Source organism: Leptopilina heterotoma, unplaced genomic scaffold (genome assembly GCF_015476425.1).
Source record: "Leptopilina heterotoma isolate Lh14 unplaced genomic scaffold, ASM1547642v1 Lhet_263, whole genome shotgun sequence".
NCBI lineage: Eukaryota > Metazoa > Arthropoda > Insecta > Hymenoptera > Figitidae > Leptopilina > Leptopilina heterotoma.
In genome coordinates, this window is record NW_025110973.1 from 408,452 (window position 1) to 428,212 (window position 19,761).

Here is a 19,761-nt window from a genome sequence, read left to right on the forward strand (position 1 = left end):
TTATGTCTAATTAAACTATGTAATTGAATAATATGGAAAAATTATTACCAAGCTAAATGAAAATTAAAGAATAGTGCTTATTGTCTTTTTGCAAAACTTATTACTTTATTTTCCACTTACATTATACAAATCAATGTTTTTAAAAAAATCTATTTATTGAAACTTTTAATCATTATTATGAATAATAAAACTAGATAATAAACTAATAATAATAAAACTAGAATTTATATTTTAGAATTTTACAATAAATTATTTGACTGGGTTACAAATTTCACTCGTACTGGGTGCATCGGTCTGAGGACCATATCTTGACAGAGTACAATTTCATGAGCAAAATCAATGGGTTCAAGTTTGAAATTATAAATTAATTGTGCTGTCAAAACTTTCATTTCCAGCATTGCGAATTTCTGACCTAAAAGTTAAAATTAATTGATTAAATTAAGAATTTAACAAACATGTTAGAACTGTAGAAATAGAAACTAGAACATTACCAATACAGTTCCTAGAACCACCACTAAAAGGAACGTACGAAAATGGATGTCTATTTACTGAATTTTCAGGTAGAAATCTGTCAGGATCGAATTTAGTAGGATTCGGCCAATAATTGGGATCTCTATGTAAATCGTAGATGTACAAAAATACATTCGATCCAGCTGGAACTAATCCATTTTCTAAAATTGAAAGAAAAATATTTGTTTCCTGATAATTTGGATAATTTTTTTTTTTATGAAATATTTTTCAGTAATGAATACAGACTTAATTGTAAATTTTCATGGAGTACTCGAGCAATGCTCGGCACACTTGGGTACAATCGTAATGATTCTTTAACACATCGTTCGAGATAAAGGAGTTTATTGACGTCAGCTATCCTTAACTTTCCTCCACATTGCTTCATGACTTCGCAAACTTCATTTCTAATTTTCTCCTATTGGACAAAAATATGTTACTGTAAACATATGTTGATGATGATATTATTAATGATGTTGGGAAACACTGACCTGAACTTCTTTGTGCTCTGCAAGAAGCGCCAGAAAAAATATAAGACCCATTGATGTTGTGTCATGACCCTGAAATTATTAAGTAACTAATTTTAAATTCCTACTAGCAACAAATCGCGCGGCTAACTTCTTGTTGCTGCCTTTTTTAAATAAAATTAGCAATTTTAAAAATAATAAAATTTGAAAATTTTCTAATTTAAATTTTTGTTGAAAATACTAAAAAAAATCCAATTTTGTAGAATTTAAAAATAATTGCAAAAATTCTTTAAAAAAAAATAAAATTCTTATTAAATTCAACTATGTTCAAATCTTGAAAAAAATTCTCGTCAAAATCCCAATTATCTTTATAAATTTTAACAAAATTCTTCTCCAAAGTTCAATTATTTTCAGAAATTTTTCTAATTTTGATGATTTTCAATATCTACGATTTTAATCAAATATTTCCCAAAACGAATTCAATTATTTAAACAAAATTTTAATTGGAAATTTTAGAAAATGAAAATTTTGAATGAATTAATTAAATAATAAAAATTTCAGTGGAATTCTATTATTTACAAATTTTTTATAAATTTCTACGCAATAATTCAATTATTTTCATGAAGAATAACATTTTTTTAACCAGGAATTCAATTATTTTCATAAATAATAAAATTCTATGTAGGTTTTCAATTATTTTCATAAATAATAAAAATCATAGCAGAATTTCAATTATTTTTGGTACAATGTTAATGGAATTTCTCGAAAAATGTAATTATTCTTAAAATTTTTATAAAAATTAATTTTCAAAGATTTTAATGAAATAATTTTTAACAATTCAATTTTTTTTCAAAATAATTTGAATTAAATTCTTCGTAGAATTAAATTAATTTCAATAATATCAAAATTCAATTATTTTTAATATCTACTATTTCAATAAAAATTCACAAAAGAATACAATTATTTAAAAAGAAATATATTATTAAAATTCATCGCAAGAATTAAAGTATTTTTCATAAATAATAAAATTCTTCTCAGGTATTCAATTATTTTCAATACAATTATTAAAAAATTCGATTGTATTCAATAAATTAAAGAAATTTTTCAAAAAAATTCAATTATTTTCCAAATTTTCTTAATAAAATTCAAGAATTAAATGATTCATTTTAATTATTAAGAAAGAGGATTATTATAAAAACTTGAAAGAAATTATTCATATAGAATTCAATTACTTTGAAAACTTGTAATTAAAATTATTAAAGAAAGTCCATTATTTTAGAGAAACTGAAAGAAATTCTTCAAAAGAATTTAATTAAGATTATGTAAAATTTTAATAAAATTCTTCCTAAATTCAATTATTTTCATAAACAATAAAATTCTTCGAAGAAATTCAATTTTTATCACATTTTTTGATAAAATTCTTTGCAAAAATTCAATCAGTTGCAAATGTTTTATAAAGTTTTTCGCAATAATTCAATTATTTAACAAAAAAAATAATAAAAGTTCTTTATAAGAATTCAATTATTTTTGCAAATTTTAATAAAATTCGTTGCAAAAATTCAATTATTTTAAAAAAGTTTGATAAAATTCTTCGAATCAATTCAATTATTTAAAAAAATTTTGAAAAAATTCTCGGCAAAAATTTCAATTATTTTCAAAAATTTTCCTCAATTCAATGATTTTTATAATATCTACTAAAATTTTTCAAAAAAATTCAATTATAAAAAATTTTATTGAAATTCTGCGCAAACATTTCATTATATTCATAAAATAATTAAAATTTCACAAGGAATTCAATTATTTTCATAAATAATAAAATTTTTTAAGGAATTCAATTATTATTTTCATAAAAAATAATTTAAAATTCTAGAAAATAATAATTTAATTAAAATGATGAAAATCGGAGCAATTGATATCTTCATGTTTTATAAACAATACTTTTATAAGAATTGTTTAATTTAAAAAAGGTTTGAATTTTGAATTTTTGAATGTCTTAATTCCTGTGGAAAATCCTGTTCCAAAGATAAGATTAAAATATAAATTGTGAAAATATTTTTGTTCTTTTTCTAAAACAAAATAATAATTTTTTTTAAAAAATTGTGATTCAAAAAGAAAATAATGGAAAATAAATAAATTTTCTATTTCCTAATCACAGTTGTTTAGTAATTTTCTAATTTTTTTTAGAAGTAAAGAACAAAAATAATTTCAATTTGACAAAACATAATATTTAACAAAATTTTAGTCTTAATGAAAAGAAGTAAAAAAAATTCTGATGATTTCTATTTTCTGTCTAAAGTGAACAAAAAACAAAAGTATAAACAAAAGACAATTCTTCAGAGTGTGAGGGACAGAAAAAGTGAATGAAAGAATGAAAGAACATTCAAATTAATATAGTTAATTTATTTCAATAAACGCTAAATACGAATCCTGAAAAATATGCCCTGAGCTTTCTGCGTTGTCCCTATAATCACAAGAAACGTAATCCTTAATATGAAACGAGTAGATATGCAAATTAGGTAAAGAGAGACAGTCTAATGTCACTTATCCTTGAAAGAGAAAGAAAGCAATAGCGTTAGATTTTCTGCGTTATAAACAGAGACCGATTTATGTTATTTCTATTTGGAAAGAGGAAGAAAGCAATAGCGTTAGATTTTCTGCGTTATAAACAGGGACTGATTTATGTTATTTATTTAGAAAGAAGAAGACAGAAATATATTTGAAAGATATATATATATATATATATATATATATATATATATATATTAGGGTGGTTCTTATTTTGGAAAAGTTGGAATTTCTTAGGTCGCCGGCCGGAATTTGAATTAAAATGTGAAAAAAATGAGATACCCAAAAGAACAGCCCATTTGATAAATTGAGAGATTGAAATTGAGAGAGAGAGAGAGAGAGAGAGAGAGAGAGAGAGAGATACATATATACATATATGTATACACTGTAAAAAATTTAGGGAGTTAACGGACTCGGAAGTTGGGAGTGAAATTTTTCGAGTTAAAAATCAACTCCAAAAGAAAGTTAATTTCTAACTCCCCTCATTCAACACCCGCGCGAGTTATTTTTTCATTGGGGAGTTAGCATTTGGGTGTGAAGTTTTAACTCTCTTTATTTAACTCCCTGGCATTAACTCCCCAATGGGTGCGACTTTTATAGAATCCCCTGGGGAGTTAAAATTTAACTTTCTTTATTTACAGTGTAGTTACAGTTTATTAACAAAAATATTTATAATACAGAAAAATAAAAGTGCAATGTGAAGAACACTTTTTTTCTCTTTTCAAAATTAAACAAAATAAGACGAAAAAAATTTTGGTGATTAAAAATAAGGATAAGGAGGTAAGTTTTTAAAAATTGTGTAAAATACTACCTTTTAATGATATAAAATAATTTTTCTTTTTTGAATACTTTACATGGTTTAATATTTTTTTAATAAATCTTAAACAAGTACCCAGTATTTTATTATAAAAAAGTTTATGTTGTCTTAAACAAAAAAGAATATTTTTTATTTCAGTTCAAAATTAGAGTCTTGAAGGTAATAAACAGGTGCCATAATAATAAGGTGCCAGTTTCAGAATCATGTTTTTGACTTATTTTAAAAGTAATTTTGATTTGTGATTTTCAACTTTAAATTCTTAAAAATTGGTAAGAATTTAAAGCTTAGAGTGACCATCTGTACTGTTAATTTCAAAGTATTTTTATAATAGTATTTAATGTTAAAATACTTAAATAAAACTAAAAATTACTTAACTGACTAATATTCAAATTTTTTTAATTTATAAAAATTTTGTATTTTCTTATAAATTTAAATTTTTAAACTTTTTTATAAAAATGTTTTTTGTGTAAAAAAATTAGGCAGGAGAGTGTTGTATAACTATGATTACTTTGAGCAAAATGAAAAAATTATTTATAGCACTAAAATGTAGCATTCACATAATTTTTGCAGATAGTGTACAACTAATTAAAATTGATTTAATAAATGGTAATAAATCATTAATTAGAGAATAATTTACTCCCAACAAAAACATCTTTGATGTTTTAACCCTTAAACCGCACACTTCCGAATCCATCCTTAAACCACACACTGGGTGTGCGATACTTATAAAGTTAAGTACAAAATGTGTCACTCAATAGCGACATATGTTTATTTCTTACGACTTTAAACGAAATATTAGAGTAAAAAGCTAGAATATGGGTGTCGCACACTTAGGGTGCGGTTTAAGGGTTAGTATAATGGCTTTTGACCCAATAAGGAAAAAAAATTTTTCCCAATAAGGGAAACTTTTTCAAAAAAAAAATTTTATTATTAAAGTAATTTGGTGTTAAAGTTTTAGATCATTTTATTTTCATGTTATTATTACTTTAAAACAAATAAAGAAACTGCTGCCAAGTTGTATATTTTTTTATAATTTTGGTGCGCTCATTTCATGAACACTTTGCTTCCTTATAAAGATAATAATAATAATAGGAAAATATATGAATAACTTTTTATAAATATGGTAAAAGTGATTGAATCTTGGGTCAATTAATGTATTTTTAAATACTCTACAATATAGTTATAATAGTTTAATAGTTAAACAAAAATTTTCAAACAAAAAAGTTGAGAAAATGTCATTTTCCACAATTTTTGGTTTTTAAAATACCAATAATTTTGAAATTTATTATCGAATTAGGTTCAAAAATAGGTCAATCGAATCGTTTTATAATGCTCTACAAGTTGGTAACGATAATTTTAAGATTACTTCTACATTTTTTAACAAAATTTTTAAAAAAATATTTTTTTCCAAAATTTATGATTTTTAAAAGTTTAATATCTCCGGTTAATATAGACGAATAATGTTTAATTAGGACTTAAAAGATGCGTTTAAATAAACTCTACAAAATTATGGAAAAACATTTATAGGTGTCCTAACATTTTTTTAAAGTTATGGGCAAAAAACGTGTTTTTGGAAAATTAAAAATCCAAAAAAAATTTAGTTAAACTTTATTATTCTATCACAAAGTACTCTCACTTTATGTCCGCAACTCCTGAGGTCAAATAACATGAAGATATATCAAAAAATTGAACTCGAAAAATTTTAGTATTACAATACTTCCTCTATGAGGAAGTAATAATTTAGTAATTTTTTGTAATTAAAGCTTAAAGTCTATACTTTAATGATAAAATAAAGGGATTGTTATAAAATGAAATTTTAGAATAGTTATTAACAATTCTTTAAAACAATTGCAAATTCAAGAATGTTCTCAATATTTTGGGAAAATTAAATTACCCTGTATTGATGTGCAAAACTCAAAGTATTAATTTTAAAAAAATTTCGCCTGTATTTTGGCAGAAAAATCTACACAATTTCTATAATATAGAAGGTTACTGATTTTTCTTTTTTTAAATTAATCCTTGTAGTTTGTACATAATTTTTCAAGTCATTTGATCAATATTTTATTTAGACATTTTTAAAAAATGATAATTTTCAATGTTTTACAAAAATTTTAATGACTTCTAAAATACTGAATGCTTTTTAATGATTTTAGGCTTATTTTAAAGGTGATTTTCTCCAGGATGAGAATTTTTTATAGGCATTAACGTGTATTTTTTTATAGAAAATTTAATTCGTCAAACTTAGATTTAAAAACATAAAAAAATTTTAAACAATCTTATGAACAGAAAAATAATTTTTAAAATATAAACATATGTTTTTATTTAATTCACATTTAATTTAAGGTTACATTAAGGTTTTATTTTGTGTGTCAAAGACCAGGAGTGGGCGCGCAACGCGCGCCCTTTTGGTTCTAGTAAGTAATAATTTCTGAAAAATATTTACCTCGAAAACAAAAGTGTCCACCTCTTCTCTAATGCCAACGTCATCAATAGAACCTTCTGTTTTTGAAGCCGTTATAAGAATGTCGAGCATAGCCATTCGTTTCTTCATGCCTAATTAACGAAAAAAAAACTCACAATCATGATTGGAAAAAACTCTGATACTCTTTTTTCTGAAACTGTATTAAAAAACCAGTGTAAGAGCTAATTTACCAAATTCTGTTTGAGAAGAGTTGGAATTTTTCCGTTGCTTTGATTTTTGTTCATGATAACGTATTCGATGAGCTATTATCTGGAAAATTTTAACTTTATTTATAAAATACTAGGTATACCATATAAACACTATTTTGTATGGTGTAACAACTTACGTTGTTTGTTAAATGATGCAGAGTTTCAAGAACTTTTCTCTGACGAATTCCTGTCCAAGAAATATTAAACATCCAATTTGGATGTAACCATGGTCTTACTAATCTAATTCAGAATATAAAAATAAAGTAAAGGGAAATAAAACTTTATATTAAAGATCTACAAAAATTATAATTATAGAAAAAAATTAAGGTTCATGTAAGAAGTGAATGATGATGATAATGATTACCTGTGGAGAAAATGGTCCCCTAATTCTTGTACAGCATCTCGATATTCTTTCTCATTTTTCTTTTCATCCAACTCTGTACCCATTGCTGTTTCTATAATAATATATATACATTTTATCAGTTTAAACCAAGTGTTAAAATGTGCGCAAAAAAATATTATTTACAATGAACTAAAATTAATTATAAAACTGAATCATATATGGAGCTTCACATTTAAAAATTGGGATTCGTGTGTAAAACTTATGTTTTTGAAAAAAAAAATACATTACTGTATGCTGTTATAAATACATTGTATTGATGTAAAATTAAAATTTACAATAACAATTAAATATTAATTTAATGTTATGTCTCAAAACGAAATACCAACATAACCTAAAATTATTTATTTAAATTGTCATCCCGACATCGGTGATTCAAACCTGATTTATTCACAGAGCGAAAGGTTCTGACTTCTGATATTAAAGGGGCAGGTTTTATATAATAATTTCACATGAGAAATAAACAAAAAGTATAGAAATGATTTATTGGCAATTCTTATTATTCTTGAAAACATGTCGACGTTTGAATTCTTCGACTTGTCATCATGATCAAGCTAAAATTAAATTATACATTGTATAAGGTCATAAAGGTGTACATTGACAAATGAAGACATTGCATGCAATTTCTCAAGTCTTCACTGTTTTTATTATACCGTTTATGATTGTTTTAATTCTTAATTAATTTTTACTCTGAACTTGAAAAAAAAATTGAATTGTAAAATGTGAATAATAATTATTTTTGGCAGGGAAATTCAAAAAGGCTATATAAGAATAATAATAATAGTTATACAACAAAAAATATAATATTAGTACTTTTAACTTATTTAATATTATAAATATTTTATTATTATAAAAGAATAATAATCATAAAAGAATTCGTACATATTTTTATTAACATTATGGCTTCTAAAAATATTTGATTATTATTTTTATTATTATGTATATATCACTAAAGGGGTAGTCTTTTAATATTTTTAAAAAAAATTTATTAAATTTAATTTATTTATTATAAATTTATTTATTTAATTTTAATTATTAACTCAATTTCTTACCACAAATGGAATCTAAAGTAAATCTTGTGAGTAGTGGTACAATATCTTTAGTAACTTCACTTCCCTCGGTTTTTAATTTTTTAACGAGTACTTCTGATTGTTCAACAAATATGTCTGAAAATTCCTGTAGGACATTGAAATGAAAAGCTGGTGTTAACATTCTCCTCCTTGTCTGCCATTTTTCTCCTGTAGAATTATTATTCTTATTTGTTTAATTTATTTTTTCTTATTTATTCTTTCCTTATTTAATTCTATTCTAGGAAAAATATTTTTTAAAAAAAGTGGTTACTGTAATTTTACCTTTACTTGTCAACAATCCTGTGCCAAGCCAAGGATGTAGAAAATTATAGATTTCACCCTTTTCTATATGTTTCGTGCTACTCAGCAAAATCTAAAATAATAATTTCCTTTTTTTCTGGATATTCATTGAAAAAGTTGTGATTTTTTTTCCTCTTCCACGATAGAAAATTATGTACTTTTTTATTTTTTTATAAGTTAAACTCTTCGGATTTTAGCAATTATTCAAATTATTTAATTCAAAATTTTTCTTTATAAAAATTACCTTTACATCGTCTGGATGATAAATACCAACTATTGGCATACTTCCAAGCCAAAGTCTATTAATTGGATAATAGTCCTTATTGATTTTTCTCAGTGTCTTCCAAATTTCGTCTATACAATTATTTTTCTCACATTAATAATATAAATAAATGAAAGTAAAAAAGCTGCTCAATTTGTTCACAAAATTAGCTGAATTTTAAATATACTTAAGTTATTTTTAAATTTTAGATTTTTTTTTTAAATTTTTAGATTTTTAGATTTAGATTTTTTTTTTTTTTTTTTTTTTTTTAGATTTTTTTTTTTTTAGATTTTCTGTAATTTTAAAATTTATCATACCTAAGGGTTTCAAAAATTCATGTGCATTTCCAAGTAATGGTAGAACTGCAGGTCCATGAATTTTATTTAATATTCTACCTCGTTTATCATAATGAGTGATACAGTGAAAAATTAATAAAGCTATTGCAACACTTCCTAATATTAAACCAATCATTTTTAAAATAAAAATGAGAATGTAAAAAAACAGAATTTATCCTTTAATGCTAGTGGATAAAACAATATTTATATTTTTGAACAAATTCGCCACGTGAAAAAAGTATTTAAAATAGAAAAATTTGTACGAATGCAATTTTGTGTATAAATTGTTTGTTCAGAGACATTCATTATGCACTTTAGAAAAGCAGGGATTGTACTAGGTATTGGTAAATTATGAAGTATGTAAGAAAGTCTGCAATAATCAAAAATGCGAGTCACTAAGTGTTCTATATCCATTGTTTTTTTTTATTGTGTATATCAAGTGAAAAACTTAGCTCTCCTATTTGAAAAATAACGTGATTTGTATTATGATTGTAAAAAAGCATCAGTTTTGATAAAAATGTATCATTTTTTAAAAGAAACAGATGAATCAACATATCTAGCGTCGAATAAAAACGTCTAACAAAAATTGTCTAAAATCTCCATTATTATTATTATTATTTTGTCCAGAAGAGGAACTCGAATGTGTTTCACATTCACAGGATTCACAGTATCACGTCGATTTCCACTCTCCTGAAAATCATATTGAAATATTAAAATTCGTAAAAAAATATAATGACATACATCTTGAGAAAAAAAACACTATTTATCAAAAATACTTACTTTTCAAAAAAAACTGTCACACTTACATTGGATAAATAATTTTCTCAGTTTTCTCTATTATTAAGCATTAATCGCATTGCGAATCAGAGTAATTAAAAAGAAAGTAATTACACTTAATGCAATTTTCAGTTCAATAGTGTTAATTAACGAATATAAACTCCATTCTGTGACTATTGTAAATTCAAATGTTTTGTAACTATAATTCATCGTCATAATAATATTTAGACTTTTTTTTTTTAATTCTATATATTCGTCACTGAGTCTTCGTTATAAAACTGTTTTTTCTTCTAGTTGTTTTATTAAATATTTTTTCAAAAAAAAAAAAAATGTGCAAAATAATTTATTTGACATTAAAAAAAAAGTTTTTCTTGTTTTTAACGACTTTACATTTTGAAGAACCAAGGAAAAATACATAAATTCTAAAGAAAATAATCTTTTTAATGTTAACATTTTTGTTACAGTTCCATTTAAAAATTGAACGTTAAAGGTTCATTTAACTTTCTTGCAAAACATAAAGAATGTAATGTATGTTAATTGTTTCTTGAAAGACTGTTGAAAAGTTAACTTATCAAAGATACTAATTTACAAAGAATTATTACTTTTGAGGTCAAACTTTGTATTATATGTTTTTTGTGCTAAAATATTATTTTATTATAATTAAATAATTAAGTTTTTTTTTTAAATCTCACGATTGTTCGCAAATATCACTGAAAACAGTAATTTACTTATTTTTTTGTTAGTAATATTTATTACAAACCAAAATTAGTTATTAATTGAATTCCTGCGATGAATTTTACTGTTTATAATAAAATAATTGAATTCTTCCAAAGAATGTTTTATTAAAATTTTTTAAAATAACTTAATTCTTATCATTAAAAATTTTTTTTAAATAATTTAAATAATTATTAATTAATTAACTATATTAATTTGAATGTTCTTTCATTCTTTCATTCACTTTTTCTGTCCCTCACACTCTGAAGAATTGTCTTTTGTTTATACTTTTGTTTTTTGTTCACTTTAGACAGAAAATAGAAATCATCAGAATTTTTTTTACTTCTTTTCATTAAAAGACTAAAATTTTGTTAAATATTATGTTTTGTCAAACTGAAATTATTTTTGTTCTTTACTTCTAAAAAAAAATTAGAAAATTACTAAACAACTGTGATTAAGAAATAGAAAATTTATTATTATTTTTCATAACTTTCTTTTTGAATCACAATTTTTTAAAGAAAATTATTATTTTGTTTTAGAAAAAGAAGAAAAATGTCCCGTTTATTATGGTAAATAAATAAATAAATTTATATTTTAATCTTATCTTTGGAACAGGATTTTCGACAGGAATTAAGACATTCAAAAAATCAAAATTCAAAACTTTTTTAAATTAAACAATTTATAAAAGTATTGTTTATAAAACATGAAAATATCAATTGCTCCGAGTCGAAGACTCAAAGTGATCGATTTCTTCATGTTTTCTAATAAATTAAAGATGACCGAGAGATAAAATCATTATTTTACATTATAAGAATATTGTTACTGTATAACTTCATCAAACTTTCATCATTTTAATTTAATTATTATTTTCTAGAATTTTAAATTATTTTTTATGAAAATAATAATTGAATTCCTTAAAAAAAATTATTATTTATGAAAATAATTGAATTCTTTGTAAAATTTTAATTATTTTATGAATATAATATTAAATGTTTGCGCAGAATTTCAATAAAATTTTTTATAATTGAATTCTTTTGAAAAATTTTAGTAGATATTATAAAAATCATTGAATTGAGGAAAATTTTTGAAAATAATTGAAATTTTTGCCGAGAATTTTTTCAAAATTTTTTCAAATAATTGAATTGATTCGAAGAATTTTATCAAACTTTTTTAAAATAATTGAATTTTTGCAACGAATTTTATTAAAATTTGCAAAAATAATTGAATTCTTATGAAGAACTTTTATTAATTTTCTTGTTAAATAATTGAATTATTGCGAAAAAATTTATAAAACATTTGCAAATAATTGAATTCTTGCAAAGAATTTTATCAAAAAGTTTGATAATTGAATTTCTTCGAAGAATTTTATTGTTTATGAAAATAATTGAATTTAGGAAGAATTTTATTAAAATTTTACATAATCTTAATTAAATTCTTTTGAAGAATTTCTTTCAGTTTCTTTAAAATAATGGATTTGACATAAAAATAAATTTCCGAAAATTTTCCGGAAGATTTCCGTAAAAAAAAAATAAATTTCCGGAAATTTTCCGGAAGATTTCCGTACAAAAAAAATAAATTTCCGGAAGATTTCCGTAAAAAAAAAATAATTCTTGGAAATTTTCCGGAAGATTTTCGTAAAAAAAATAAATTTCCGGAAGATTTCCGTAAAAAAAAAATAAATTCTTGGAAATTTTCCGGAAGATTTCCGTAAAAAAAAATAAATTTCCGGAAATTTTCCGGAAGATTTTCGTACAAAAAAATAAATTTCCGGAAGATTTCCGTAAAAAAAATAAATTCTTGGAAATTTTCCGGAAGATTTCCGTAAAAAAATTAATTTCCGGAAGATTTCCGTACAAAAAAAAAAATATCCGGAATCTTTCCGTAAAAAAAAATAAATTCTTGGAAATTTTCCGGAAGATTTCCGTAAAAAAAAAAATAAATTTCCGGAAAGTTTCCGGAAGATTTCCGTACAAAAAAAATAAATTTTTGAAGATTTCCGAATAATTTCTGTACAAACAAAAATTTCCAGAAATTTTCCTGGAAACCCTTCCACATGGGATTCAAAAATCGTTACTGTAAATTATTTACAAATTTTTCGAAACAAATAATTTTCATAAAATATTGTTGGTAAAATTATATTTATTTTATCGCATTGTATAAAAAATGATAGCAATATTGTTATATAGAAAGTAAAAAAACAAACAAAACTTGAACCACAATTATAAATATAATTATCTTTATCAGTTGAAAAAATTGTATAAAAGACGGAAAATATTCATGGTTTTCACATATATAATTTAAAACATTCTTATTACTGTTTTTCCAATTCAAGATGTCATTTAAAATAAATTTATTTATTCTCCTGTCATTAATATTCCTGATTGAAAGCGTCTTTGGATGTAAGTAAAAAAATAAATTATAATATTCTCATTTATTTTAAGATATTAGATTTTCATATTATACATTTACGGGGAGAGTATCCTTTCAATTGACAAGATTTATAGATTTATTTTTTACCGATTTTTCCAATTTTATTTAATAGCTATACCGTTTTTAAGTTTTAAGCTGATTTTTTATATGATTTATTTTAGATTCACCTATTCCGCCTGCACCTAAAAAATGTCACAACGATGATGGGGAGTGCATGATAGGCAGATGTAGAAAAAGAACTATTTACCCGACAACACTTGAAGAATGCGGGCAAAATGGCTTTGGCATGGCATTAAAGTGTTGTGGCCCAAAAAAATAATATTTACAATCGATGACATTACTGTAACACTTTAAAAAATAAAAAAGTGAAATAAGTTTACTTTCCAATAAATTTTAATTATTTCCTAAACTTTTCATAAATTCTTCAAAACAATTCAACTATTTTTATAAATACTAAAATTTTTTTGCAGGAACTAAATAATTTTTAATGCAATTTAAATAAAAATTACACGAAAGAATTTAATTATTTTCAAAAATTTCCATAAAATTCAATTTCAACATGAATTTAAAATTCTCTAAAAATAATTCGCAATTATTTTCAAAATATTTTTAAAAAATTCTATATAAAAATTAAATTACATACTTTCAATGCAATTTTTAAATATATTCGTCAAAAGAATTGAAAGAATTCAATTATTTTCAAAAAAATAATAAAATTCTTGTGATGAATTCAATTATTTTGATTTTTGAATATACCTACTTAATTTTAATAACGTTAAAATTCAATTATATTTAAAAAATATTTTAATAAAATTCTACGCAAACATTTAATTATTTTCATAAAATAATAAAAAATTTACCAGAATTTTAATGATTTACAAATTTACTTTTTTATAATTTTTTCTTTTCAACTTTTTTCAATTTTTAAATTAATGTATTGAAAATCATCGAATTGTTGCATAGAGTTTTATCAAAAATTTAATAATATTAAAATTCCTTTAAGGGCATTTGAACCTTGATGACGTCACACATGCTTTGCATAATCTGTAACGTCATCAAGGTTCAAATGCCCTTAAAGAATTTTATTATTTAGGCAAATAACGAAATAACTGAATTCTCACGAAGAATTTAATTAAAATTTTTAAAAATCATTAAATTCTATTGAAGAATTTCTTTGAATTTTTCCTAAACTAATAGAGTAATTTTTAAATTGAAAATTTTGGAAGCAATTGAATTTTATGAGGAAGAATTTTATTAAAACTTTATTTGAAAATAATTGAATTCTTGCGAAGAATTGTACTATTTATAAAAATAATTAAATTGTTCTAAAGAATTTATTAAAATTTTTAAAAATAAATTACTTTTATGTTAATATTTGAAAATTTAAATTATTTCGAGGAATTCTATTAAAATTATTGTTTTGAAAAGAATTGAATTTCTGCAAAGGATTTTACACATTTTATAAAAATAATTGAATTATTGCGAAAAATTTTACTATATATATTTATAAAAATAATTGAACTGTTTCGAAGAATTTATTAAAATTTTAAGAAATAATTAAATTTTTATGAAGATTTTTATAGAAATATTTAGAAAATAATGCAATTTTTTCGAAAAATTCAATTAATATAAGTTTTTTCGAAAATAATTGAATTCATCACAAGAATTTTTTGACAGTAATTGAAATATTTCAATTTTTTTTTACGAATATATTTAAAAATTTCATTGAAAGTAATTTAATTTTTATATATAGAATTTAAATATTTTGAGAATAATATTGAATTATTTTTAGAGAATTTTAAATTCTTGTTAAAATTAAATTTTTTGGAAATTTCTGAAAATAATTTTATTCTCGTGATTAATATTGTTATTTATGAAAATAATTGAATTTTGCAAAGAATTTTATTGAAATTCTTGAAAACAATTGAATTTTTGGAAAGAATTTTGATATTTATTTATTTATTCTTCCTTCTAAGAATTTGCCTTAAAATTTTGGAAATAATATTAAATACATATTAAAAAATTCAACTATCATTTCAATAGGATTGAAATTAAAATTGAATTAAAAATAATTGAAATTCTGCGATGAGTTTTATTATTTTTGAATCCATGTGAAAAATTCTATTTACAAAAATAATTGAATTATTGAAAAGAAAATAATAAAAATATTCTAAATCTTTGAATTTCTGTGAAATTATTATTATTTTTAAAGAAGAATTCTTTTATTTATAAAGATAATAATTGAGATATTGTCAAGATTTTCTTGTAAATTTTGAATAATTGAATTTTGTGATAAGAATTTTATTACTTTTGAAAATAATTGAATTTCTGCAATAATTTCTAACTTCTTCAAGATTCAATTTTTTTTAGTGTTTTTTTAACTAAAATTCTTCTATAAATCCATTTTTTTAATAATTAATTAAAGATATATTGACATATTTAATTAATTTTAAGATATTTTGAATTATTAAAATTTTCAATTATTAAAATTTAAAGTTCATTAAAATTTCTAATTAAATTTATTTAACATTGAAATTTTATAAAATTTCAAATTAAAATCGTTTGAAGTTCATTTATTTATGCGAGAAATTTTCTTATGAATTCTAAAAATTTAATTTTTTTTCAGCAAATTTTTAAGAATTTTTCAAATTTTTGACTATAATTTACAATAAGTTTTTAATTCTATTAGGCTGTAAAAATTAACAAAAAAATAATAATTTGTTTACTGTTTAAAAATTTTTATTTATCGATGTGAATTTTACACGTACAGGATGCTTGGGTCGAAGGACTAAATCTTGCATTATAACAACTTCATGAGCATAATCTATCGCCTCCAATTCAAAATTGTAAAGTAGATGTGCTAAACAAGTTTTTAACTCCAACATTGCAAACTTCTGACCTGTTTATTTTAGTAAAAAAAAAAAATTAAAATTTCAATGTGAGAATAAAAATAGAAATTTGTAATAAAACAATAACTTGTACATATTTTTAAAAGTTAGTAACAAAACATTACCAATACAGTTACGAGGTCCTCCACTGAACGGTACGTAAGAGAATGGATGTCTCGTTCTAATGTTCTCTGGTAAAAATCTATCTGGATCGAATTTTTCCGGATTTGGCCAATAATTTGGATCACGATGAAGATCATAGATGTACAAATGAAGATTAGAACCAGCTGGCGCTATGAATTCTTCTGCAAAAAATAGTAAAATTACCTTAAGATTCTAAAAAAAAAAAAAAAAAAAAAAAAAAAAAAAATAATATTATAATAAATTATGATTATAATTAATATTATAATAAATAATTTATTGAGTTATTTGTAGTTTTTGAATTATAATTAATTTATATTTTATTTGTCTTACTAAGTTGAAGATCTTCGTGAACAACACGAGTTATAGTTGGCACACTAGGATACAGTCTTAATGATTCTTTAATGCATCTTTCCAAATAGACAAATTTATTTATTTCCCCAACGCCAATTTTTCCTCTACTCTCATTTAATATCTCACAAATTTCTGCTCTTGCAGTTTTCTAGAAGAAACTTTAATATAATTTTTTTTTCAAAAAAAAAAAAAAAAAAAATTTTTTTATATATTTATTATTATTATTATTATTATTATTATTATTATTATTATTATTATTATTATTATTATTGTTATTGTTATTATTATTTATTATCATTATTATTATTTTTTATTATATATATATATATATATATTTTTTTTTTTTTTTTTTATAAATAAAATAAATAAATAACGTACCTGAATTTCTGAATGTTCGGCTAATAATGCAAGGGTGAATATTAACGACATTGCTGTCGTGTCATGTCCCTTATTAAAAAAATCAAAATTATTATCAATACTCAATAAAGAAAATATTTTAGGGTAAATTTTCCAAAACGTTATTTAATACCTCAAAAACAAAAGTGTCAACTTCCTCTCGAATTCCTTCATCATCAATACAAGATTCATTTCTAGAGGCAGAAATCAAAACATCCAGCATTGCCATTCTCTTTCTTTCTTCTAGAATACAAATATTCGTTAAAAATCAAAATATTCATTATAGATATTTAAAAACTATAGAAAAATATTTTTTTGCTGAAAATTATTCACTTCCAAATTCCTCATTATTGTCAGTAAATTGATTTTCATTTTTCTGTAAAGTTTGTTCGTGATGTTTCTTTCTCTCCTGAATAATCTGTAAATAAAATTTTTTTTTTAAATATTTAATATTTTTACCTAATATAAGTGATAAAATTTCTTTATTTCTTCAAAAATTTGCAAAAAAAAAAAATTTCACTACTTACTTTTGTGGAAAAATCGTGTAATGTTTTTAAAATTTTCCTCTGATGAATTGACCATGGACTTAGATTGAACAACCAATCCAAATGAAACCAGGGTCTTAGGATTCTAAAAAAAATTATATGATTTTATTTTTAAATTTATTTTAATTTACCTGAAAAAATTTTAACACATGTTTATATTTGAGTATTTAGGTTAATGTTACCGATATACTACAAAATTTCCCATTTCTTGAACGGACGATCTATATTCGCCTTTATCGTCTATTTTTTCTGGTGATGATCCCATAGCTGTTTCTGTAATTTTTGTTTTTTTTTTTTTTTTTTTTTTTTTTTTATTATTATGATTACATTATTATTACATTATTTTTTTTATTTTTTGTATTATTTACCTACCACATATTGCATTTAGTGTGAATTTTGTGAAAAGTGGTTCAATATTTTTTATAAATTCCGACCCCTCTGTTTTTAATGAATAAACGAGTTTTTGTGACTCCTCAATAAAAATATCAACAAATCCTTGAAGTATGCTGAAGTGAAAGGCTGGTGTTAACATTTTTCGTCTCCTTTGCCATTTTTCGCCTAAAAAAATTTTTTATTAAAAAAATATTTTAAAAAATATTTAAAAAAAATTTTTTTTTAATTTTTTTTAAAAAATAAAAAAAAATTTTTTTTTTTAATTTTTTTAAAATAAATAAAAAATTTGAATAAATTTTTTTAAAATAAATAAAAAAATTTGAATAAATTTAATTTTTCGTTTTATTCCTTTACCAGTGCTAGTCAGTAATCCAGTTCCAAGCCAAGGGTGTAAAAATTTGTAAATAATACTTTTCTCAATATGTTTTGTACTTGAAAGTACTATCTAAAAAATTTGAAATAATAATCTTAATATTTTTTATATTTGTTTTTATTTATTTATAAATAAGCGATAAAGAAATAATATTCTTGTCGCTTTCAATTTACTTTGAGTAACTATCGTTTAGACACAAAAAAAAAAAATAATAATGAAAAAAAATATTTGATTCTTTCTCTATATTTAGGTATATAAAAAAAAAAAATTTATTAAATTATTTTTTTTTTAAATTTTTTATTAAAAAAAAAATTTCCATTCAATTTTCTTAAATAAATTTCAATTTTATACTATGCCTCTTTTTTTTTTGTTTTATAAATTTTGATTTTTTATGTAGATTTTGAAAAACCGAAAATATTTTCCTTTTCTCTTAAAATAATTTTTACCTGAATATAATCTGGGTGACAAATTCCAATACCACTCATATTGACCATCCAAATTCTACTTATTGGATAAAAATTTTTGCTCAGTTCCCTTTGAGCAGTCCATAATTTATCTAAAATTAATTTTAAATTCACGGAAATTTTTAATAATAAATGTTTAAAAAAATGTTTATAAAAAAATGTTTAAAAAAAAAATGTTTTAATTTTGAATAATATAAAAATTTATCGAAACGCCGAATTTTACTTTGTAATTAAAATAAATTTTCAATTTTCAGAATCTCAGTATGTATTTATAAATAAATTGGAAAAATTTATAAAGGTAAAAATTTTAAATTAAGAATTTAAAAGAAAAATGGAAATTATTATTTTCTATTTTTACCTGAAGGTAAAAAAAATTGATGCAAATTTCCCAAGACTGGAATTGTCTTTGGACCCGGAATTTTATTAATTAATTTCCCCTTTCTTCCATGATGAATAGAATAATGATAAAGTGACAATAAAATAACGCTGAGAATGAGAATATAAAATATCATTTTTTTAGATTTTTTGCATTATAAGAACTAAAATTTTAGAAAATAAAGAGAAAATTAAAAAATTTGTCAAAAATTAAACTTAAGTATGTTTTTACAACGAATATAATAACGTGACACTTCGAATCACTGTTTACCACCGACTGATTTTATTTTATCTGAAAGTATTTTATCTCAATTCTTGAAAGTACTGAAAAGGAAAGATTTCAATTTATTTAAGAGTAAAGTTAAACTTTTTTTTCAAAGTAAAAAAATTTTTTTTTTTTTTGAAAGCTCTTTCCGTTTGTATTTATACTTTTAATGAAAAATATTATTTTGAAAAAAAATTCCATCACTTATCTTATATAAAAAAAAAAAATTTTCAAGTTTTAAAGATTTGATAAA

The 19,761-nt window shown here is 22.0% G+C and overlaps 1 protein-coding gene across 1 annotated transcript; it reads right to left on the minus strand.

Annotated features, from left to right (window-relative positions):
- Nucleotides 1-139: 139 nt before the first annotated feature.
- On the minus strand, nucleotides 140-19,509 carry LOC122503516. Its single transcript, XM_043614087.1, has 25 exons — nucleotides 19,227-19,509; nucleotides 18,851-18,960; nucleotides 18,386-18,476; nucleotides 18,011-18,196; nucleotides 17,821-17,911; nucleotides 17,621-17,723; nucleotides 17,427-17,511; nucleotides 17,227-17,336; nucleotides 17,076-17,144; nucleotides 16,677-16,845; nucleotides 16,328-16,507; nucleotides 16,056-16,213; nucleotides 9,975-10,083; nucleotides 9,376-9,555; nucleotides 9,041-9,150; nucleotides 8,779-8,869; nucleotides 8,479-8,664; nucleotides 7,391-7,481; nucleotides 7,164-7,266; nucleotides 7,009-7,087; nucleotides 6,800-6,909; nucleotides 999-1,067; nucleotides 757-925; nucleotides 492-671; nucleotides 140-412 (listed from the first exon to the last, which is right to left on the minus strand). The coding sequence occupies exons 1-25, from the start codon at nucleotides 19,378-19,380 to the stop codon at nucleotides 240-242; spliced, it is 3,156 nt and encodes a 1,051-aa protein (XP_043470022.1). The 5' UTR covers nucleotides 19,381-19,509; the 3' UTR covers nucleotides 140-239.
- Nucleotides 19,510-19,761: the final 252 nt, after the last annotated feature.

Coding starts and splice junctions, on each gene's coding strand:
- LOC122503516 (XM_043614087.1), bottom strand. CDS start 19,380: ATGATATTTTATATTCTCATTCTCAGCGTTATTTTATTGTCACTTTAT. Junction 18,961..19,226: donor TCAATTTTTTTTACCTTCAG/GTAAAAATAGAA, acceptor AATTAATTTTAG/ATAAATTATGGACTGCTCAA. Junction 16,508..16,676: donor TCACGAAGATCTTCAACTTA/GTAAGACAAATA, acceptor TATTTTTTGCAG/AAGAATTCATAGCGCCAGCT.